At 44.4% G+C, this 24,562-nt stretch overlaps 1 protein-coding gene across 1 annotated transcript in view; it reads left to right on the plus strand.

Annotated features, from left to right (window-relative positions):
- Window positions 1-24,562, plus strand: part of LOC126215162 (uncharacterized) — a 90,961-nt gene that overhangs the window by 56,189 nt on the left and 10,210 nt on the right. The window contains exon 4 of the mRNA XM_049941832.1: window positions 8,167-8,327. Coding sequence (XP_049797789.1) covers window positions 8,167-8,327 — 161 coding nt within the window. The remainder of the gene's footprint in view (window positions 1-8,166; window positions 8,328-24,562) is intronic.

The following is a 24,562-nucleotide window of genomic DNA, read 5'->3' on the forward strand; positions in this document are numbered from 1 at the left end:
ATGGCGTCTGTAACAGATGTGCGTTGCAAACAACGGGCAGTGATCGAGTTTCTTTTGGCGGAAAACCAAGGCATCTCAGATATTCATAGGCGCTTGCAGAATGTCTACGGCGATCTGGCAGTGGACAAAAGCACGGTGAGTCGTTGGGCAAAGCGTGTGTCATCATCGCCGCAAGGTCAAGCAAGACTGTCTGATCTCCCGCGTGCGGGCCGGCCGTGCACAGCTGTGACTCCTGCAATGGCGGAGCGTGCGAACACACTCGTTCGAGATGATCGACGGATCACTATCAAACAACTCAGTGCTCAACTTGACATCTCTGTTGGTACTGCCGTCACAATTGTTCACCAGTTGGGATATTCAAAGGTTTGTTCCCGCTGGGTCCCTCGTTGTCTAACCAAACACCATAAAGAGCAAAGGAGAACCATCTGTGCGGAATTGCTTGCTCGTCATGTGGCTGAGGGTGACAATTTCTTGTCAAAGATTGTTACAGGCGATGAAACATGGGTTCATCACTTCGAACCTGAAACAAAACGGCAATCAATGGAGTGGCGCCACACCCACTCCCCTACCAAGAAAAAGTTTAAAGCCATACCCTCAGCCGGTGAAGTCATGGTTACAGTCTTCTGGGACGCTGAAGGGGTTATTCTGTTCGATGTCCTTCCCCATGGTCAAACGATCAACTCTGAAGTGTATTGTGCTACTCTTCAGAAATTGAAGAAACGACTTCAGCGTGTTCATAGGCACAAAAATCAGAACGAACTTCTTCTTCATGACAACGTAAGACCTCACACAAGTCTTCGCACCCGAGAGGAGCTCACAAAACTTCAGTGGACTGTTCTTCCTCATGCACCCTACAGCCCCGATCTCGCACCGTCGGATTTCCATATGTTTGGCCCAATGAAGGACGCAATCCGTGGGACGCACTACGCGTATGATGAAGAAGTTATTGATGCAGTACGACGTTGGCTCCGACATCGACCAGTGGAATGGTACCGTGCAGGCATACAGGCCCTCATTTCAAGGTGGCGTAAGGCCGTAGCATTGAATGGAGATTACGTTGAAAAATTGTGTTGTGTAGCTAAAAGATTGGGGAATAACCTGGTGTATTTCAATGCTGAATAAAACAACCCCTGTTTCAGAAAAAAATGTGTTGCATTACTTATTGAACTGCCCTCGTAGTTACCTGCTTATGAGAGGTGCTGGAAGGCTATGGGCATGCGTTACTGCCTACATGTGATGACGTCACAAGCAACACGCTGTAATTCTGCAGGCGTGACGTTGTTAATTTCTCTACTAGTGTTCCGTTCAGAGCGTCTATAGTGCGAGGACTGTTAGCATACACTATTCTCTTTACTAGGCCTCATTAACAAAAGGCCACTACTGACGAGTCCCTCTTCCGGGAACACGTTGGTGATGTTGGTCGCACTTTGGTCGTGTGTGTGAGCAGTTGCTCCATCCTGTTGGAATTCGAAATACAGCTTCTCTGGCTTCGTTAAGTGTGTATAGAAACTGTTAAAGGTCTCTGGATATCTAGCACTGTTTAAGGGGCTCCGGAACGCCCTATACTTGCAATGTTAAAATAACGCTTATAAATTATATCTTTCCTCACAAAGTATTTGAGGTAGGAAGTTGAACTCTTTACAGATTATTTATTGGAATATGGGTTACAACTTAACACAGCGATTTTACAAAATTTTAGTTCAGTTATTAAAGATGATTTTTTTTCAATTGTAATGAAAATTCACAACATTTTTTTGCAATTTTTTATTCATATATTCAAAAATATACAGTTTTTTGGAAAAAGGCTGTGTTAAATTATGCAGAAGGTACTGTGTAACATTTACTGAAAGTCTGAAACAAATATGTTTGGAAGATCCTTAGAAAACATGTAATTAGTATGAGAAAATAAAAGTTTTGGGAATCGAGCGACAAAGATTGGATTAACTTTTTAGTGCATTCCAGGTCCATAGGATGGATTATCTTCATCCTCTGCAAACTCCTCCTCCAGCTTCCTCTTGTTCCTCCTCCTGTTTACTCTTGCTTGTATTTCTAGACTCTTTACAGCCCTGTCTGCAGCCCGAAGGCGTTCCTTGTCTAAATCAAGCATCGCTCGTACCATGTTAGAACCTATCTTCATTCCCATATTTCTAAATACCTTGCACCTTACAAAGTTGCCATCATTGAAAGTCGCAACAGCATCATACACACCAAATTGAAGTGTTTCTATTCCAACAAATACAGTCTTGGGGATTCTCGACCTCATAACACTATTTACACTTTCATTGGGGTTTTGAGTTTTTCCGTGAATACACTTTTACAACAGTTCAGGTGCTGCTAAGTCTCTGAAAATAGGTTTTATCACCTCCATTATTGCATGAGGCAGACTATGCTTATGAGTGTACACTTCACCAGTTAGCAATCCTTTGTTATATTTACACCAACTGTCTTCTTCTTTGGGACACAAGCTATGTTGGGGATTTTCATCGTCTTTATTGTTTACAGTAATAACACATACCTTTGGCTTTCCAACATTTCTCCTTTTCTTAAAAGCCTTCAGAGGATTTCTAATAACTTTACTTTTACTCATTATTATACTGCAACAAAACAGAGACTCAAGAAACATAATTAATTACGAATGTTTTCGAGATAACGACAGAGTAAATAAACATGAAACAATCGACAATCACACCAGCGATATATATTGAACCATCACAGGTTAGCCACAACACATACTTTATCTCACATCACTAAAATGTACCTGATGAACACGGACGTTCATAATAACACCGTTTGACAGCAGTTTAACAGCGCCACAGTGGGTCACGCCCATGTAGAACACATTTCAAAAAAAATTTAAAAATCGTTGTAGTCTTCGGAATTGAATAAATTATATATTTATTAAAAGGTAATAGTCTGCAGATTCCGGAGCCCCTTAAGGTGTATTTGAAAAATATGAGACCAATAATGCTGATGCCTGACAACATACACATACACCTACATCTAAATCGGCATGGAGACTCTGCAAATCACATTTATATGCCTGACAGAGGGTTCATCGAACCCTCTCACAGTAACCTATTATACCAAAATCGTATAGCCTGCGGAAAGGAGGAGCACCTATATCTTTCCGTGGCAGCTCTTATTTCTCTTATTTTATCATGGTGATCCTTTCTCCCTATGTAGGTCGGCGTCAAATAATATTTTCACATTCGAAGGAGAAAGTTGATGAGTGGAATTTCGTGAGAAGATTCCGCCGCAAGGAAAAACGCCTTTGTTTCAATGATATCCACACCAAATCCTGTGTCATTTCAGTGACACTCTCTCCCCTATTTTGCGATAATAGAAAACGTGCTGTCCTTCTTCGAAATTTTTCGATGTACCCCGTCAACCGTATATGGTAAGGATACCATACCGCGTTGATCTAAAAAGAGGACTGGCAAGCGTAGTGTAGACAGTCTCCTTAGTAGATCTGTTACATTTTGTGAGTATTCTGCCAGTAAAACGCAGTCTTTTTGTTAGCCTTCCCCACAACTTTTTCTACGTGTTTCTTCAAATGGCTCTAAGCACTATGGGCTTTGACATCTGAGGTCATCAGTCCCATAGGCCGGCCGAAGTGGCCGTGCGGTTAAAGGCGCTGCAGTCTGGAACCGCAAGACCGCTACGGTCGCAGGTTCGAATCCTGCCTCGGGCATGGATGTTTGTGATGTCCTTAGGTTAGTTAGGTTTAACTAGTTCTAAGTTCTAGGGGACTAATGACCTCAGCAGTTGAGTCCCATAGTGCTCAGAGCTATTTTGTCATCAGTCCCATAGAACTTAGAACTACTTAAACCTAACTAACCTAAGGACATCACACACATTCATGCCCGAGGAAGGATTCGAATCTGCGACAGTAGCAGCTGCGTGGTTCCGCACTGAAGCACCTAGACCTGCTCGACCACAGCGGCCGGCTACTTGTTACTTCCAATCTGGGTTGTTCTTAATTGTAATTCCTAGGTAGTTGAATTTATGGTCTCCAGATTTGACTGATTTATCGTGAAAACTAAGTTTAACGGATTCCTTTTAATACTCATATGGATGACCTCACACTTTTCGTTATTTAGGAATTTGACGGCATATTTGGCGTGAAGCTTTTGTTAAGAAATCATTCGAACCGTTTCTTTCTTAGATGAAAATGAAATGTGTGATTAGGGCCACCCCTCAGGTGGACCGTTCGCCAGGTGCAAGTCTTTCGATTTGACGTCACGTGGTGATGAAATGATGATGATTAGGACAACACAACACCCAGGATTCCCAGCCGGGAATGGAACCCGAGCCCTTAGGACTGACATTTTGTCCCGCTGACCACTCAGCTACCGGGGGCGGACAAATGGACTGTTGATGACTGGAAACATGTTGTATGGTCGGACGAGTCTCGTTTCAAATTACATCGAGAGGGTGGACGTGTACAGGTATGGAGACAACCTCGTGAATCCATGGACCCTGCATGTTAGCAGGGGCCTGTTCAAGTTGGTGGAGGCTCTGTAGTGAGGGGCGTGTGGAGTTGGAGTAAAACGGAACCCTTGAGACGTCTAAATATGACTCTGGGAGGTAACACGTACGTAAGCATGCTGTCTGATCACCCGCATCGGTTCGTATCCATTGTGCATTCCGACGGGCTCAGGCAATTCCAGCAGGACAATCCGACACCCCACACGTCCAGAATTGGTACAGAGTGGCTACTGGGACACTCTTCTGAGTTTAATCGCTTCCACTGGCCACCGAACTTCCCAGACGTGAACATTATTGAGCATATGTGGGGTGCCTTGCAATGTGCTATTCGGAAGAGATCCCCACTAGAGATGGGTAGTTCGCAAACGAACGGGTCCAAAGGAACGGTTCACCAAGATGAACGAAAGGACCAAGGAACGAATTCCAAGGAACGATCGGTTCATAGTTCACTTCGGTCGCAGCGGTCCACTTACAGTTCCCGGAAACGAGGAACGATCGGTTCATAGATGACTAGTTCACTTCGGTCGCGGCGGCCACTTCAGCAGTTCTCGTTCCAGCCTCGGTCGCGTGCTCGTCTCAGTCTCGGTCTCCCTCGGCCGCACTCGTCGTTCTTCGCATGACCACCTGTCTGTTCCTCTGCCGACTGCTCCTAGTTAGTTCAGTATCCAGTTGTTCGTTTCGTTCACTGCGCTCGCCCATTTTACATGTATTCCAAAGTGTTCTTGCACTTGGTTCTGGCTATTCCAGACGGTAATCAAAAAGTATTTTATAGTTACGTAAATTACATAAAACTTACGTTGTATGGAATAGGTACTTCTTTTCAGGTAACAAAAGGGCATATCAGCTCACTTGATTATATTGATAAACAGCAGAAGACATAACAAGGCAAGTTTTTTTTGTTATTCATATATTTTTTGGTTTCATCGACTTGATTTAGCAGCTAACGTTCAACAATTTGCTTAATTTTTAGTGTAAGAAAATTCATATAAAACGATTTTCGTGTATCTTTCATATACAAAACATTATATTTAGGAACGCTGTAATTATTTTTAAGTTTCGTTGTTTCTGATTTGCATTACCTGCTAGTTTGGTTTCTTTGAAAAAAAAGTTGGTTATGGATCATTTTGGCTCATTAGGAAAAACGGTGCATCTTCATTAGAAAAGACGTAGATTGCCATAAAATCGTATTTACTTATTATCTCAAAAACATTTGTTCAGAAGGAGATTTCAAACCAAAACCTTTATTACTGCAAACTTAATTATTATTATTATTGCTGCATTAACTTTAACAGTGCAACATAAAAACCTAATTTTTACTAAGCGTGTGACGTAAGTATGAGAAAACCACATTTTATTTTATGCTTCCATAAAGTCTCTACTTCGCCTACGAACCCAGAGACAACGTGAAGTATATATAGGGTGTGAACGATTATTGTTTACAACGTAGCATAGCTATGTAGTGGAAGTCGAAACGAAGAATTTTATATAAGACACTTGTGGTCTATTAAGTTGGGAAACAGCCACCAACAAGTTTACAAGACTACATGAGCAATAGCCCATGCGCGTCGCGTGAGATTTTCATGTTCTCTTCTCCGGCTCTCTACACATCGTCATCGATTGTTTCGCAGTTGTTGCTTGCATTAGCTTGTTATTTCTTCACTGCCTAATTCTTACATGTTTGTCTGCTTGTCGTATCTACTCGTAGCGGGCAACACATCGTCCGTAATTGGCGAGCAGTCTCTACTCGGGGCCGGTTTTCCGTGCGCCACCCTATATTATTTCCCTGCGATTAGCCACCCAAGGCTACAGTTGGCTAAACGAGAGGATCTGCAGAATCACAGAAATTACTTCTAAAAGTGTGTAAGAATTCTGTAATGAATAAAAACTCTATACCCCATGGGGGAGGCAAGTGCCCCCTCTTGGTGCCCTCCATCCTTCAGTCACCTACACTACTAGTTTTTGGTTTTTTATAAGAACCATATACCAAGCACAAATGTACGGTGAACGAGTAAAAATGAACGGTTCCCAAAAAAGAACGATCAGCAGTGAACCAGTTCCCAAGGATGAGCGAGTTTGCCCAGCTCTAAACCCCACCCCTTCGTACTCTTACGGATTTATGGATAGGCCTGCAGGATCCATGGTGTCAGTTCCCTGCAGCACTACTTCTACATCTACATCTACATCCATACTCCGCAAGCCACCTGACGGTGTGTGGCGGAGGGTACCTTGAGTACCTCTATCGGTTCTCCCTTCTATTCCAGTCTCGTATTGTTCGTGGAAAGAAGGATTGTCTGTATGCTTCTGTGTGGGCTCTAATCTCTCTGATTTTATCCTCATAGTCTCTTCGCGAGATATACGTAGGAGGGAGCAATGTACTTCTTGACTCTTCGGTGAAGGTATGTTCTCGAAACTTTAACAAAAGCCCGTACCGACCTACTGAGCATCTCTCCTGCAGAGTCTTCCACTGGAGATTATCCATAATCTCCGTAACGCTTTCGCGATTACTGAATGATCCTGTAACGAAGCGCGCTGCTCTCCGTTGGATCTTCTCTCTCTCTTCTATCAACCCTATCTGGTACGGATCCCACACTGCTGAGCAGTATTCAAGCAGTGGGCGAACAAGCGTACTGTAACCTGCTTCCTTTGTTTTCGGATTGCATTTCCTTAGGATTCCTCCAATGAATCTGTCTGGCATCTGCTTTACCGACGATCAACTTTAAATGATCATTCCATTTTAAATCACTCCTAATGCGTACCCCCAGATAATTTATGGAATTAAGTGCTTCCAGTTGCTGACCTGCTATTTTGTAGCTAAATGATAAGGGATCTATCTTTCTATGTATTCGCAGCACATTACACCTGTCTACATTGAGATTCAATTGCCATTCCCTGCACCACGAGTCAATTCGCTGCAGATCCTCCTGCATTTCAGTACAATTTTCCATTGTTACAACCTCTCTATACACCACAGCATCATCTCCAAACAGCCTCAGAGAACTTCCGATGTCATCCACCAGGTCATTTATGTATATTGTGAACAGCAACGGTCCCATGACACTCCCCTGTGGCACACCTGAAATCACTCTTACTTCGGAAGACCTCTTTCCATTGAGAATGACATGCTGCGTTCTGTTATCTAGGAACTCTTCAATCCAATCACACAATTGGTCTGATAGTCAATATGCTCTTACTTTGTTCATTAAAAGACTGTGGGGAACTGTATCGAACGCTTTGCGGAAGTCAAGAAACACGGCATCTACCTGGGAACCCGTGTCTATGGCCCTCTGAATCTCGTGGACGAATAGAGCGAGCTGGGTTTCACACGACCGTCTTTTTCGAAACCCATGCTGATTCCTACAGAATAGATTTCTAGTCTCCAGGGAAGTAATTATACTCGAACATAATATGTGTTCCAAAATTCTACAGCTGATCGACTTCAGACATTAGTCCATGGTACGCCGTACTGCGGCACTTCTGCGTGCTTCCGGGGATTCCAAACGAAATTGGGCAGGTGTTCGAGTTTATTTGGCTCTTCAGTGTATTTGTCAAGCACAGTTACGTTTGAGAATGTGTTTGATCGTTTACGGGGATCTTCGCATTCAGTCTTTTTGGTAGCTTGATAGTGCACTTACGGTGAACACAGCTCTGGTTGAAGAATGACTCTTGTGTTTGCAACAGCTGACCTACGGCTTCGAGTGCCAGCTGATGGACATCGGGCCCAAAGGCACGCTGTACGGAACGGTCCACGACCTGGCTGTGTTTGCGGAGCTCTCGCTGGACATGAGCAACCTCACCAGTCCAGCCGTCGCGCTTAACGAACTCTACTTCTCCAACGCGGGGTGAGCCAGACCACAATAGTGTACTCCTCTTTACAGCGCAGCTCACTACACGTTCATGCTGCAGTGGGGCGTTCTGTTGCGGGAAAATTCAATCTGTTCGTATACGGGGTGAGTCACCTAACGTTACCGCTGTATATATTTCGTAAACCACATCAAATACTGACGAATCGATTCCACAGACCGAACGTGAGGAGAGGGGCTAGTGTAATTGGTTAATACAAACCATAAAATAATGCACGTAAGTATGTTTTTAACACAAACCTACTTTTTTTTTAAAATTGAAACACGTTAGTTTTGTTAGCACATCTGAACATATAAACAAATACGTAATCAGTGCCGTTTGTTGCATTGTAAAATGTTAATTACATACGGAGATATTGTAACCTAAAGTAGACACTTGAGTACCACTCCTCCGCTGTTCGATCGTGTGTATCGGAGATCACCGAATTACGTAAGGAACCAAAGGGAACGGTGATGGACCTTAGGTACAGAAGAGACTGGAACAACACGTGAAGTCCACATGCTAACACCTTTTTATTGGTCTTTTTCACTGACGCACACCACGTGTGTACGTGTACCTTACCCCTCATGGTAATGTACATGTGTGTCAGTGAAAAAGACCAATAAAAAGGTGTTAGCATGTGGACGTAACGTGCTGTTCCAGTCTCTTCTGTACCTAAGGTCCATCACCGTTCCCTTCGGATCCCTACGTAATTCGGTGCTCTCCGATACACACGATCGAACAGCGGAGGAGTGGTACTCAAGCGTCAATTTTAGGTTACAATATCTCCGGATGTAATTAACATTTTACAATGCAACAAACGGCACTGATTACGTATTTGTTTATATGTTCAGATGTGCTAATAAAACTAATGGGGTTCCATTTAAAAAAACGTAGGTTTGTGTTAAAAAACATACTTCCGTGCATTTTTGTATGGTTTGTATTAACCAATTACACTAGCCCCTCTCCTCACGTTCGGTCTGTGGAATCGATTCGTCAGTATTTGATGTAGTTTACGAAATACATCCAGCGGTAATGTTAGGTGACTCAACCTGTATAGTAGTACAGTACTAACAAGGGAAACTCAACATCGCCTCCTCTGATATAGTGGAAAGGGGGCCCATTGGATATTCCATCAAAAACTGAGCACAGATCAAGCTTGAAAACAGGGGCCGCGTGGAAAGGCTGCGCGGTTTGAGGCACCATGTCACGGATTGCCCCCCCCCCCCCCCCCCCCGGTAAGATGTTGGAGTCCTTTCTCGGGCAATGGTGTGTGTTGTTCTTAGCATAAGATAGTTATGTAGTCTGTAAGTCTGGGGAGTGGTGACCTCCGCAATTTGATCCTTTAGGAATTCACACGAATTTGAAAATTTTTTGAAAGCAAGGAAAAGTTGTAGTAAAAAAAAGGGGGGGGGGGGAGAAAACAAAAAGAAAATAGAAACAGTGAACGGTCCAAACACAATACGTGTAACAGAGTGATGTGCATGAACAATGGCGTTGTGGTTAAGTGGTTATGGCGTTAGACTGCTAGGCGGACGAACCATGTTTAAAGCTCCCTCTGCCGCGCGGGATTGGCCGAGCGGTCTTAGGCGCTGCAGTCATGGACTGAGCGGCTGGTCGCGGCTGGTCCCGGCGGAGGTTCGAGTCCTCCCTCGGGCATGGGTGTGTGTCCTTAGGATAATTTAGGTTAAGTAGTGTGTAAGCTTAGGGACTGATGACCTTAGAAGTTAAGTCCCATAAGATTTCACACACATTTGAACAAAATTCCCTCTTGCCATTTACTTTATTAAAACTGGTTCAAAAGGCTCTAAGCATTATGGGACATAACATCTGAGGTCATCAGTCCTGCAGACTTAGAACTATTAAGCCTAAATAACCTACGGCCATCACACACATCCATGCCCGAGACAGGATTCGAACCTGCGACCGTAGCAGCACTGCGGTTCCGCAGTGAAGCGTCTAGAACCGCTCCTCCACAGCGGCCGCCTTTATTATTGAAACTTCCTGGCAGATTAAAACTGTCTGCCGGACCGAGACTCGAAATCGGGACCTTTGCCTTTCGCGGGCATGTGCTCTACCAACCGAGCTACCAAAGCGCGACTCACGCCCCGTCCTCACAGTTTTACTTCTGCCACACAGTTTTAATCTGCCAGGAAGTTTCATATCAGCATACACTCCGCTGCAGAATGAAAATCTCATTCTGGAAACATCCCTAAGCCATGTCTCCGCAATATCCTTTCTTTCAGGAGTGGTGCTTCAAACCTCTGACGGGAGGGTCCGCGCAATCCGTGACATGGCGCCTCAAACCACGCGGTCATACTACACATTGCTTATACGGGGTGTTCAAAAAGTCTCTCTGCAGTGCCGTATGGTTTTTAGCTGCACGTGCCGTATGCTGCAGTGAATGTACCGAAGTGAAACTCAGTGAAGTATGAAGTGGGGGGTTTTAAAATCGTAAATGACCGTGCAAAAAGGAAAGAATGAAATGCAAATCGGACTTCGTTATTCGGAAAAGCTATTGTTGGGGTGGTCCTCGTGGCTTTTTTGAGCAAAAGTTAAACCAATTTCCACTACAAAAATTTTTGAAAAGAACAGAGAACAACAAAATGTAGCTGACAGGGGGAAATGGCGTAGCTTTGAGTTCATTCTTTACCAGGTTAACATGTCTTCTTTCGGGCGGCGTCCAGGTCTTCAAAAATCTCCTTCATTTCTGCATGAAAAAAACTGCTCCGAAATCTTGCAATAGTCCAGGGATCACTAATTTATACCAATTAAAATCATCTTGATACTGTATGCAATTTAATTCACTTTGCTACTTCCATCCACCGAATTTCTTAATAACTTCCACAATGTCTACACATTACAATCAGATCAAGATTAGCCATTAAGTTTTTACGTCAGCATCCGATCACGCCTGCCTTAAGCTACCGCTATCAAGAGACAATTGAAAACGGATAGAAAAACAAAAAAGGTTACAATTTTGGTATTTTCTCTGCCGTCGAGCGCTCATACCGCTGCGACGGGATATTTTTCATCTGAGGGAACGAGTGTAGCGCGGCGAAATTCAAAGTCCCGCTACAAGTACAAGTTATTATTTTATTAAATATGCACTTTTACTTACAAATTTTCACATTAAATGTCGCAAATGTCCCCCCCCCCCCTTTTGTTCAATACACAATTCAATTCGTCTAATCATGTTTCCATACACAAGCTGTAACATTTCTTCTGTAACAGAAGCAGTCAAAGTGGATATTGTAGTTTTCAGTTCATCGATGGATTTTGGACGGCTTATATAGACAGTTGCTTTCGCTGCACCCTAGTAGAAAAAGTCAGGTGGTGTTAGGTCAGGCGATCGTGAAGGCCAAAGTCCCTGTGCAATGATGCGATCACCAAAAACATCAGCAAGCAATGCCATTGAAACGCGAGCTGTATGCGCGGTTGCACCATCTTGCTCAAAACAACCGTTCAGTATTTCACTTAACCGAAGTTCTCCTATGAATGGATACAGAATATCACTGCAGTATCGTTGTGCGCTTATTGGTTCGTTGAAAAAAAAATGAGACCCACAATGGTTAGCATTTTAACAGTGACAAACGAAACAAACGAACATCGGAACTAAACTTAAACGGACACGTAAACACGTAACGACACACACCAACGATAGTACTGACGCTGGCTGAGATAAACGAAACAGTGGAATGTTGGGAGACTCCACTTGAAGGGAAGTAACCCAGGCAGGAGAACAATCATACGGCAAACGCGGCTGCCAATCATACGGCACTGCGTATGGACTTCTTGAACACCCCATAGAATGCGAGTCATGTGGTAAAGATACATTAGCATCGCTAGTAAATGGGATGAACAGCAAGAGCAGGCGAGATACCTCGTAGACGTCTCACAGAAATGAAAACAACAAATAAGCGCGTCTGAACTGTGTTGCAACAAAGGAACTCAAGACGCAGTTTTCCGAAATTCCTTCACCAGGGAAGACGAATCGAATAGTCCCGAATTTGAAACACGAACAGCTGCTAGCATGAGTTTCTTAGAAGTAGATACCTTAGGCGTTGCGAAGCAACTCAAATCGCTTGATACAGGCAAGTCTTCAGGTCCAGATTGTATACCGATTAGGTTCCTTTCAGATTACGCTGATACAATAGCTCCATACTTAGCAAACGTATACAACCGCTCGCTCACCGATAGATCTGTACCTACAGATTGGAAAATTGCGCAGGTCGCACCAGTGTTTAAGAAGGGTAGTAGAAGTAATCCATCGAACTACAGACCTATATCAATGACGTCGGTTTGCAGTAGGGTTTTGGAGCATATCCTGTATTCAAACATTATGAATCACCTCTAAGGGAACGATCTATTGATACGCAATCAGAATGGTTTCAGAAAACATCGTTCTTGTGCAACGCAGCTAGCTCTTTATTCGCACGAAGTAACGGCCGCTATCGACAGGGGATCTCAAGTTGATTCCGTATTTCTAGATTTCCGGAAAGCTTTTGACACCGTTCCTCCCAAGCGACTTCTAATCAAGCTGCGGGCCTATGGGGTATCGTCTCAGTTGTGAGACTGGATTCGTGATTTCCTGTCAGGAAGGTCGCAGTTCGTAGTAATAGACGGCAAATCATCGAGTAAAACTGAAGTGATATCAGGTGTTCCCCAGGGAAGCGTCCTGGGATCTCTGCTGTTCCTGATCTATATAAATGACCTGGGTGACAATCTGAGCAGTTCTCTTAGGTTTTTCGCAGATGATGCTGTAATTTACCGTCTAGTTAGGTCATCCGAAGACCAGTATCAGTTGCAAAGCGATTTAGAAAAGATTGCTGTATGGTGTGGCAGGTGGCAGTTGACGCTAAATAGCGAAATGCGTGAGGTGATCCACACGAGTTCCAAAAGAAATCCGTTGGAATTCGATTACTCGATAATTAGTACAATTCTCAAGACTGTCAATTCAACTAGGTACCCGGGTGTTAAAATTACGAACAACTTGTTGGAAAGACCACATAGATAATATTGTGGAGAATGCGAGACAAAGGTTGCGTTTCATTGGCAGGACACTTACAAGATGCAACAAGTCCACTAAAGAGACAGCTTACACTACACTCGTTCGTCCTCTGTTAGAATATTGCTGCGCGGTGTGGAATCCTTACCAGGTGGGATTGACGGAGGACATAGAAAGGGTGCAAAAAAGGGCACCTCGTTATGTATTATCACGTAATAGGGGAGAGAGTGTGGCAGATATGATACGCGAGTTGGGATGGAAGTAATTGAAGCAAATACGTTTTTCGTCGCGGCGAGATCTATTTACGAAATTTGTCACCAACTTTGTCTTCCGAATGCGAAAATAGTTTGTTGAGCCCAACCTACATAGGTAGGAACGATCATCAAAATAAAATAAGAGATCAGAGCTCGAACAGAAAAGTTTAGATGTTCGTTTTTACCGCGCGCTGTTCGGGAGTGGAATGGTAGAGAGATAGTATGATTGTGGTTCGATGAACCCTCTGCCAAGCACTTAAATGTGAATTGCACAGTAATCATGTAGATGTAGATGTAGACTCAAAACATCCAAAACGGAACACAACTTCAAAACCGTTAAAAACATACGTTCTTAAAGAGCACAGAGAAATTGTGTGATTGTGGAACTGCTGCGTTCATTTGTTGCAGCTTATGTGACAAACTATTGTGGTTTCGTCGGTTTCCTTGGGAGTGATCATATTCTCATTCATACGAACAAGTAAATCTGTCAAGGAGGCATATCTCACACAGTCACCAGGCGTACAAATTAGATGCGCCGATAAGAGATCCTCATCATAAGACATACGTACCGTCGTCATTAACGCCGTATATGACGCAACAGACGTGTTTTCCGGTGGAGGACTTAGTTGACTTGTCGCCTTGTCTTCAAACGTTTGTCGTTCCCATTCAACAACCACTTCCTTTCTGTTGCTAATAGAGTAGTAGCGGAATATCATCTTTCTTTGTAGGTTCGTTGCTCGCACCTCGCTGTTGTAAACGGACGTTACACCACGACACGGACACAAATTTCAGTACAGCGAACGGCGAAAAAGACATTGGCCCAATGAAGCTATGAACACGCTTCGCAAGCTGTGCAATCCAATACTGTGACCACTTCTCCACGACACTATTCATATTCAGTACACCTTCTCCCTGTTTTCGTGCTTAATCTGTCTTCAGTTTTCGGCAGACTGTCCTCAAGGCCCTCTTACCACCAAATCTGTGGGAGCGAGGGGGGAGGGGGGGGGGGGTGAGTTACCGTTGCAAGGCATGCTGCGCGGGGTAGCCGCGTGGTCCGAGGCGCTTTGCACGGTTCGCCCGGCTTCCCTCATCGGAGGTTCGAGTCCTCCATTGGGCATGGGTGTGTGTGTTGTCCTTAGCATAACTTAGTTTAAGTTAGATTAAGTCGTGTGTAAGCCTAGTGACCGATGACCTCAGCAGTCTGGTCCCATAGGAACTTACCACAAATTTCCAGATTTACCCTTGTAAGTTCTGCAACAAACAGCTGTTTATCTCTTACGAAATAATTCTTACTGCAAAAGTCACTTCTCAGTAGTATTTATTAGCAAGACACGTTCCGATAGCATGCTACTATCATTTCATTTGTTACAGTTACATCTGCATTAATCTCAAAGCCCGCATCTCGTGGTCGTGCGGTAGCGTTCTCGCTTCCCACGCCCGGGTTCCCGGGTTCGATTCCCGGCTGGGTGTTGTGTGCTGTCCTTAGGTTAGTTAGGTTTAAGTAGTTCTAAGTTCTAGGGGACTTATGACTACAGCAGTTGAGTCCCATAGTGCTCAGAGCCATTTGAACCATTAATCTCAAGCGTGATCAGCATTGTTCGCAGATGTTCCAGTAAGGTTATGTACGGAAATTGGACCCTGACGGAATGATTCATTTATTTCAGTGCATACCTTACGAGAGTTGTATGTTACTCAAACGGCTCTAAGCACTATGGGACTTAACATCGGAAGTCATCAGTCCCCTAGACTTAGAACTACGTAAACCTAACTAACCTAAGGACATCACACACATCCATGCCCGAGGCAGGATTCGAAACTGCGACCGTAGCAGCCTGTGTCATTGTCTACATCATTTCACTGATGTCTTAATCTCTCTTTTTGCTACAAGTTTTCCTGGCACACACAGCACTGTAATAACCACACCAACACCTCAAAACTGCCACATTCAAATGTTTCCATTTCACAGACACTTAGTTCCTGAGGTAAATGTCTTGTAATAAAACAGACAACGAGAATACTTTTTTTATATTTATCAGTATATATACGTCGTTAGATAAACTACTGGGTATTAAAATTGCTACACCAAGAAGAAATGCAGATGATAAACGGGTATTCATTGGACAAATATATTTTAATAGAACTGATATGTGATTACGTTTTCACGCAATTTGGGTGCATAGATCCTGAGAAATCAGTACCCAGAACAACCACCTCTGCCCGTAATAACGGCCTTCATACGCCTGGGCATTCAGTCTAACAGAGCTTGGATGACGTGTACAGGTACAGCTGCCCATGCAGCTTCAACACGATACCACACTTCATCAAGAGTAGTGACTGGCGTATTGTGACGAGCCAGTTGCTCAGCCACCATTGACCAGACGTTTTGAGTTGGTGAGAGATCTGGAGAATATGCTGGCCAGGGCAGCAGTCGAACATTTTCTGTATCCAGAAAGTCCCGTACACGAACTGCAACATGCGGTCGTGCATTATCCTGCTGAAATGTAGGGTTCGCAGGGATCGAATGAAGGGCAGAGCCACGGGTCGTAACATATCTGAAATGTAACGTCCACTGTTCAAAGTGCCGTCAATGCGAACAGGAAGTGACCGAGACGTGTGACCAATGGCACCCCATACCATCACGTCGGGTGATATGCCAGTATGGCGATGAGGAATACACGCTTCCAATGTGCGTTCACCACGATGTCGCCAAACACAGACGTGACCATCATGATGTTGTAAACACAACCTGGATTCATCCGAAGAAATGACGTTTTGCCATTCGTGCACCCAGGTTCGTCATTGAATACACCATCGCAGACGTCTCCGAGCTGATAGTCCATGCTCCTGCAGACGTCGACGAACAGTTTGTGCAGATGGTTGTGGTCTTGCAAACGTCCACATCTGTTGACTCAGGGATCGAGACGTACCTGCACGATCCGTTACAGTCATGTGGATAAGATGCCTGTCATCTCGACTGCTAGTGACACGAGAGCTTGGGATGCAGCACGGCGTTCCGTATTACCCTCCTGAACTCACCGATTCCATATTCTGCTAACAGTCTTTGGATCTTGACCAACGCGGGCAGCAATGTCGCGATACGATAAACAGCAATCGCGATAGGCTACGATCCGATCTTTATCAAAGTCGGAAACGTGATAGTACGCATTTCTCCCCCTTACGCGAGGCATCACAACACCGTTTCATCAGGCAACGCCGGTCAACTGCTGTTTGTGTATGAGAAATCGGTTGCAAACGTTCCTCATGTCAGCACGTTGTAGGTGTCGCCACCGGCACCAACCTTGTGTGAATGCTATGAAAAGCTTATGATTTGGATATCACAGCATCTTCTGCCTGTCGGTTAAATTTCGCGTCTGTAGCACGTCATCTTCGTGGTGTAGCAATTTTAATGGCCAGTAGTGTAGTAAGATTATTTTCTATTTTTTTATTCCGTAATGTTATATACCTATTTGTTTTTTATTACTAAATCATGAAACACAATGTGAAATTAACCGAAGAAATTTACATTCTTACCTTCTGGTATATTTAAGAAGACTACAGATTGCGAGCCCTTTTCATATTGACCAATTTTTTGGAGATGTCGCCCTGACGGGTGGCTGTCATTGTGATATTTTTCGCCAAAGGTTGGACAAGGTCGTCGAAAAGGGTGGCATAAACTTAAGACCCTGGAATACGTCGCAATATCATCCTTAATATAATAATTATTTACCTCGATCACGATCTAGACAAATAATGTATCAATTGAAAGTTAGGATCACTTTTGCACATTCTTGACTAGAGCCGGCGTTATTCAGTGTTATATTGTATGCTAAAGAGTGCGTGTACCTTACGTGAAAGGGCAATATGGTAAATCTAGGATGAGATTTTCACTCTACAGCGGTGTGCGCTGATATGAAACTTCGTGGCCGATTAAAACTGTGTGCCGGACAGAAACTTGAACTCTGGGCCTTTGCCGGCTTTTGGGGTTGAGCGGTTCTAGGGGCTTCAGTCGGTAACCGCGCGACCGCTACGGTCGTAGGTTCGAATCCTGCCTCGGGCATGGATGTGTGTGACGTCCTTAGGTTAGTTATGTTTCAGTAGTTCTAGGTTCTAGGGGACTGATGACCTCAGATGTCAAGTCCCATAGTGCTCAGAGCCATTCGGGCCTTTTGCCTTTCGGGGGCAAGTGCTCTACCAACTGAGCAACCCAAGCGCGACCTAGGACCCGTACTCACAGTTTCAATTCTACCAGTACTTCGTCTCCTACATTTCAAACTTCACAGAAGCTCTTCTGCATACCTTGCAAAACTAGCACTCCTGGATGAAAGGATGTTGCGGAGACATGGCTTAGCCACAGCCTGGGGAATGTTTCCGGAATGAGATTTTCACTCTGCAGTGGAGTGTGCGCTGATGTGAAAGTTTCTGGCGGATTAAAACTGTGTGCCAAACCCGAGTTCGAGTCTCGGTGCGACACACAGTTTAATATTGTAAATGATCAAGTTTTGTCTTGAATTAATGCTTCAATGGTCATATTAAGTATTCACTTTATAAGCTGTGAATAGTATTTGTACTTTTAAAAAAATGCAGCACAACTATAGGCACATTTCTTAACTTTATCTACCGAAATGTGATAGTGGTGAATAGATATTCAGGATCGCAGGGTGCTCAGTTAGAGAAAAATTCAGGCGTTGCAGAATCAAATTTCAATGGTTGTTGTTATTGGCGGAACATTGATCACGGTTATACACTCTCAGGCTGATAGATGTTTGCCATCTTCTTGTGTATTTCCATGTGCAAAAGACTACTTTGTAGTTATGTAAGAATATTTTGTAGTCACACGGATCATTGTCTGTGACAAGATCCGTACACCATAAAGTAGACTACATTTGGACGGCCATAAATTACCGAGATATCCAGTGGACGTTAGTGACACGCAACAGCTAGAGTAAAACGTGGTTGGTTGTTATCGTGCAACCCGTCTGAAGCGTGGACGGAGGCAGGCAGTTTGCGACAACCAGCTAGCTGGTGACAGGACGGGAGGCATTAATCACCGCCCGGCCAGAGAGAAGGGGTAATTAAATTATAAACAAGGGCTCGTTACGTACACACACACACACACACACACACACACACACATATACAAGACGAGACAGACAAGCAGTGAGGGAGGGAAGAGGAAAATGGGAGGCTGAGTGGAAGAGGAGATGAAAGTACAAAGAGTGATGCATGGGGTTGGGTGAGTAGCTAGGTGTGGCTATGAAAGTGGAAACATCGGGGACACGTCAGCTTCCCACTGAAGAGTTCCATACACGATTGTTTCATCCATCATGACTCATCTTTTTATTCTCTTCTCCTTCTTGCCCTTAGGCGTTCCAGTTTTACTTCCCAACACTTTGTTCCTGTTGCGTACATAGTTCCGTGTAGTCAGCGCGTACACAACTTTCCCACTAGAGCGCGCCCCTCTAAGCACAACAGCGCAGGCGCAGCGCTCGTCCGTCTCCGCACTATGAGATGGCGCTGCCATGGAGACGGATTAAATTCCACGTATTAATACACTCCTGGAAATGGAAAAAAGAACACATTGACACCGGTGTGTCAGACCCATCATACTTGCTCCGGACACTGCGAGAGGGCTGTACAAGCAATGATCACACGCACGGCACAGCGGACACACCAGGAACCGCGGTGTTGGCCGTCGAATGGCGCTAGCTGCGCAGCATTTGTGCACCGCCGCCGTCAGTGTCAGCCAGTTTGCCGTGGCATACGGAGCTCCATCGCAGTCTTTAACACTGGTAGCATGCCGCGACAGCGTGGACGTGAACCGTATGTGCAGTTGACGGACTTTGAGCGAGGGCGTATAGTGGGCATGCGGGAGGCCGGGTGGACGTACCGCCGAATTGCTCAACACGTGGGGCGTGAGGTCTCCACAGTACATCGATGTTGTCGCCAGTGGTCGGCGGAAGGTGCACGTGCCCGTCGACCTGGAACCGGACCGCAGCGACGCACGGATGCACGCCAAGACCGTAGGATCCTACACAGTGCCGTAGGGGACCGCACCGCCACTTCCCAGCAAATTAGGGACACTGTTGCTCCTGGGGTATCGGCGAGGACCATTCGCAACCGTCTCCATGAAGCTGGGCTACGGTCCCGCACACCGTTAGGCCGTCTTCCGCTCACGCCCCAACATCGTGCAGCCCGCCTCCAGTGGTGTCGCGACAGGCGTGAATGGAGGGACGAATGGAGACGTGTCGTCTTCAGCGATGAGAGTCGCTTCTGCCTTGGTGCCAATGGTGGTCGTATGCGTGTTTGGCGCCGTGCAGGTGAGCGCCACAATCAGGACTGCATACGACCGAGGCACACAGGGCCAACACCCGGCATCATGGTGTGGGGAGCGATCTCCTACACTGGCCGTACACCACTGGTGATCGTCGAGGGGACACTGAATAGTGCACGGTACATCCAAACCCTCATCGAACCCATCGTTCTACCATTCCTAGACCGGCAAGGGAACTTGCTGTTCCAACAGGACAATGCACGTCCGCATGTATCCCGTGCCACCCAACGTGCTCTAGAAGGTGTAAGTCAACTACCCTGGCCAGCAAGATCTCCGGATCTGTCCCCCATTGAGCATGTTTGGGACTGGATGAAGCGTCGTCTCACGCGGTCTGCACGTCCAGCACGAACGCTGGTCCAACTGAGGCGCCAGGTGGAAATGGCATGGCAAGCCGTTCCACAGGACTACATCCAGCATCTCTACGATCGTCTCCATGGTAGAATAGCAGCCTGCATTGCTGCGAAAGGTGGATATACACTGTACTAGTGTCGACATTGTGCATGCTCTGTTGCCTGTGTCTATGTGCCTGTGGTTCTGTCAGTGTGATCATGTGATGTATCTGACCCCAGGAATGTGTCAATAAAGTTTCCCCTTCCTGGGACAATGAATTCACGGTGTTCTTATTTCAATTTCCAGGAGTGTATGTAACGCAGCCAATGAGATTGCTGCTACCGTATAACCTTTTCTCCTCAGCCCGCAACTCGTGGTCGTGCGGTAGCGTTCTCGCTTCCCTCACCCGGGTTCCCGGGTTCGATTCCCGGCGGGGTCAGGGATTTTCTCTGCCTCGTGATGGCTGGGTGTTGTGTGATGTCCTTAGGTTAGTTAGGTTTAAGTAGTTCTAAGTTCTAGGGGACTGATGACCATAGATGTTAAGTCCCATAGTGCTCAGAGCCATTTGAACCATTTTTTTTTCTCCTCACGGATCACACTCGCGCAGTGATACCTGAATGCGCGAGGTATTATAACGAGTGTACAGATCTCCGATTAGTCAGTCTGCATTTTACTGCATCAGTCTGTACCAGTCTGCATTAGTATGTACCGGTCTGTACGAGTTCTACATTTGTTTGTACCAGTCTATATTCAAGTTTCATTCTATGCCTAATAAGATTACCATATTCCTGTACATAGCCATGAAGAGAAATGTATAGACACTTTGTCAAGTATCAGAGATATGTGAGAATAAGATGAACGTACCAATACCAAAGGAACTTCAGATTGTCAATTGTAAATAGCATCCAGAACCAAGTTAAGTAATTTTTATGCTTATTATTTTAATAAATGTGTGTGAAAATTAATCAAGTTCTGTTTAAAGTTGGTCACCGTCAATCTGCTACTCTTAGCGTGCAAGTGGCATTTCTGTCATCTAACGGCAGAAGATAAACATGCCACTATAAGACCATGAGACATATTGCTGACACTCGCCTACTTTGTTAGAGCGACAAGTCAAATAATCTGATGGTGTGTGTACTGAAGGTCTTACAGTACACACACCACAGTTCCCCTTTCCTTTTCTTCCAGTATTCCTTCACTGTCTCACTATTTTTTTTCTGTCCTCAGACAATTTTGTGGCAATTTTCTTTTTGCATCTGCCTTTGAACCGTACGAGTTTTAAAAATATTATTAAAAATCTCTCTCTCCTATACTTGTTCGTCTGCTGTGTCATTCCTTTCTTAATATTTCCTAACCTCTTAACTCTTGGTGGTTGTTAATTACTTTTTTTTAACGTATTAAGTGAATATTTATTGTTGTTGGTGTCTGCAACCTGTAACCACGCAAGTAACGAGCAGCCCTTAGTGGCTCCCCATCACAATTTTTTATCTTAAATATCTTTGTGACTAACGCCCTTTTGGCATATTTATTATTTTATAAATGACATATAAGTACTGCCAGTCTTTCACGATGATTCTGTACTTATACTCTGTATCATACGTTTTTAGTCATAATTCTTTGACCATGTTATATAGTCCATTCTTTGATTCTGAGGAAGACACTCCTAGCAGTGTTGAAACCCGGTTCATTCGTTAAAAATGACTGAGGGCTGTTTCCTTTCAATTGTGTCGTATTAAGTGAATTTACTGTCAATTCGGGAGATGTGTAAAAAAAGTAGGAATCTCCTCTTCGGCATTGATTAGTATACGTTTCCTGTGTTACGATAAATTGCTTCTTAATATTCAAACTCCCGATTATGGAATGTTCTTAGTTGGGGTTCAGAGGTTTTTGATCTGAGGACATGAGTAAATTCAGTTGCTGTACATCTATTGACTTCAACGTTATGATAATTTATGAGATGACATTAACATCATAATGGGCGCCAGTGTCAGAAAATAATACTTGACTGATAATCAGATCAAAGCAGGCAGCTTAAAAAGATACTTCTCTGCGCTTTCTACTGATTTATAGAAAGCTTTTGCTGCTGGAAAGGTAATGGGCATTTTATGAAAATTTAAAGGAATTTATCGGTTGTTTACTATATGACTACGTCTATCTTCTGGATGAAGTGAGTATCATTTTACATGTCACATCCCTGCAGCTGTAGGAAGGGAATCAATATTAATTACCGGGGAATATGCGTAAAATACGGTTGTGTTCTGTTTCATCCCCTGGGTTAACCTAGGCATCACACAGCAGCCCAATAAATCGGTACTTTATTCTTGAAAGTTATCTAGGATTCGAATAACCAGGTTTTATGAAAATTCATCTACGTATACATCAACGTGGCTGCTCGGCAAATCTCACTTAAGTGTCTGGCGGAGGGTTCATAGAACCACCCTCACAACAATTCTCTATTATTCCAATTTCGAACAGAACAGACAGCTATATCTTTCCGTGCGAGCTCTGATTTCCGTTACTTTATTATGATGATCGTTTCTCCCTTCGTGCCGGCCGCAGTGGCCGAGCGGTTCTAGGCGCTACAGTCTGGAACCGCGCGACCGCTACGGTCGCAGGGTCGAATCCTGCCTCGGGCATGGATGTATGTAATCTCCTTAGATTAGTTTGGTTTAAGTAGTTCTACGTTCTAGGGGACTGATGACCTCAGAAGTTAAGACTCATAGTGCCCAGAGCCATTTGAACCATCTCCCTACGTAAGTCGGCGTAAACAATATATTTTCGCATTCGGAAGAGAAACTTGGTGATTGGAATTTCGTGAGAAGATTCCGCCTCAATGATAAACGCCTACAAAACGTCCACCCCAATTCGTGTATCAGGCCCCTGACACTCTCTCCCCTGTTTCGCGGTAATACAAAATATGCTACTTTTCTTTAAATTTTTTCGATGTATTCTCCTATCGATGTAGTCTCCTTTCTGGTAAGGATCCCATACCGCGCAGCAGTATTCTAAAAGAGGACGGACAAGCGTAGTGTAGGCAGTCTCCTTAGTAGGTCTGTTACATTTTCTAAGTGTTATGCCAATGAAACACAATCTTTCGTTCGCCTTCCCCACAACATTTTCTATGTGTTCTTTCCAATGTAAGTTGTTCGTATTGTAATACCTAGGTCTTTAATTTCATTTAGGGCCTTCAGGTTTGAGTGATTTATCGTGCAACCGACGTACAACGGATTCCTTTTGGCGGTAATGTGCATGACCTCCCACTTCTCGTTATTTAGCGTCAATTGCCAATTTTCGTGTCATATAGATACTTTTTCTAAATCGGTTTGCAATTTGTTTTCATCTTCTGATGACTTTACTAGACGATAAGCGACAGCATCATCTGCAAACAAACTAAGACGGCTGGTCAGATTGCCTGCCAAATCGTTTATATAGATAAGGAACAGCAAAGAGCCTCTAACACTACCTTGGGAAACACCAGACATCACTTCTGCTTTACTCGATGACTTTCCGTCAGTTTCTACAAACTGTAACGTCTCTGACAGGAAATACGAATCCAGTCACATAGCTGAGGCGATATTCCATAAGCGCGCAATTTCACTACAAACCGCTTGTGTGGTACTGTGTCAAAAGCCTTGCGGAAATCCGGAAAGACTGAATAAATCTGAAATCCCTTGTCAATAGCACTCAACACTTCATGCGAGTAAAGAATTTGTTGTTTTTCACAAAGAAAAAAATGGTTCAAATGGCTCTTAGAACTATGGGACTTAACATCTCAGGTCATCAGTCCCCTAGAACTTAGAACTACTTAAACCTAACCTCAGGACATCACACACATCCATGCCCGAGGCAGGATTCGAACCTGCGAACGTAGCGGTCGCGCGGTTCCAGACTGAAGCGCCTAGAACCGCTCGGCCACCCCGGCCGGCCTTTTCACAAGAATCAATGGTTTCTATATCCATGTTGACTGTGTGTCAGTAGATCGTTTTCTTCATGGTAATTCATAATGTTCCAACACAATATGAGTGTTCCTGGTACTTTCTGCTGCAATTCATTTAAGGGGGAGCTGGTCGGGGTGGCCGTGCTGTTCCAGGCGCTACAGTCTGGATCCGAGCGACCGCTACGGTCGCAGGTTCGAATACTGCCTCGGGCATGGATGATTGTGATGTCCTTAAGTTAGTTAGGTTTAATTAGTTCTAAGTTCTAGGCGACTGATGACCTCAGAAGTTAAGTCGCATAGTGCTCAGAGCCATTTGAACCATTTTGAACCTTAGGTTAGCTAGGTTTAATTAGTTCTAAGTTCTAGGCGACTGA

Source organism: Schistocerca nitens, chromosome 12 (assembly GCF_023898315.1).
Source record: "Schistocerca nitens isolate TAMUIC-IGC-003100 chromosome 12, iqSchNite1.1, whole genome shotgun sequence".
Taxonomy (NCBI): Eukaryota; Metazoa; Arthropoda; class Insecta; order Orthoptera; family Acrididae; genus Schistocerca; species Schistocerca nitens.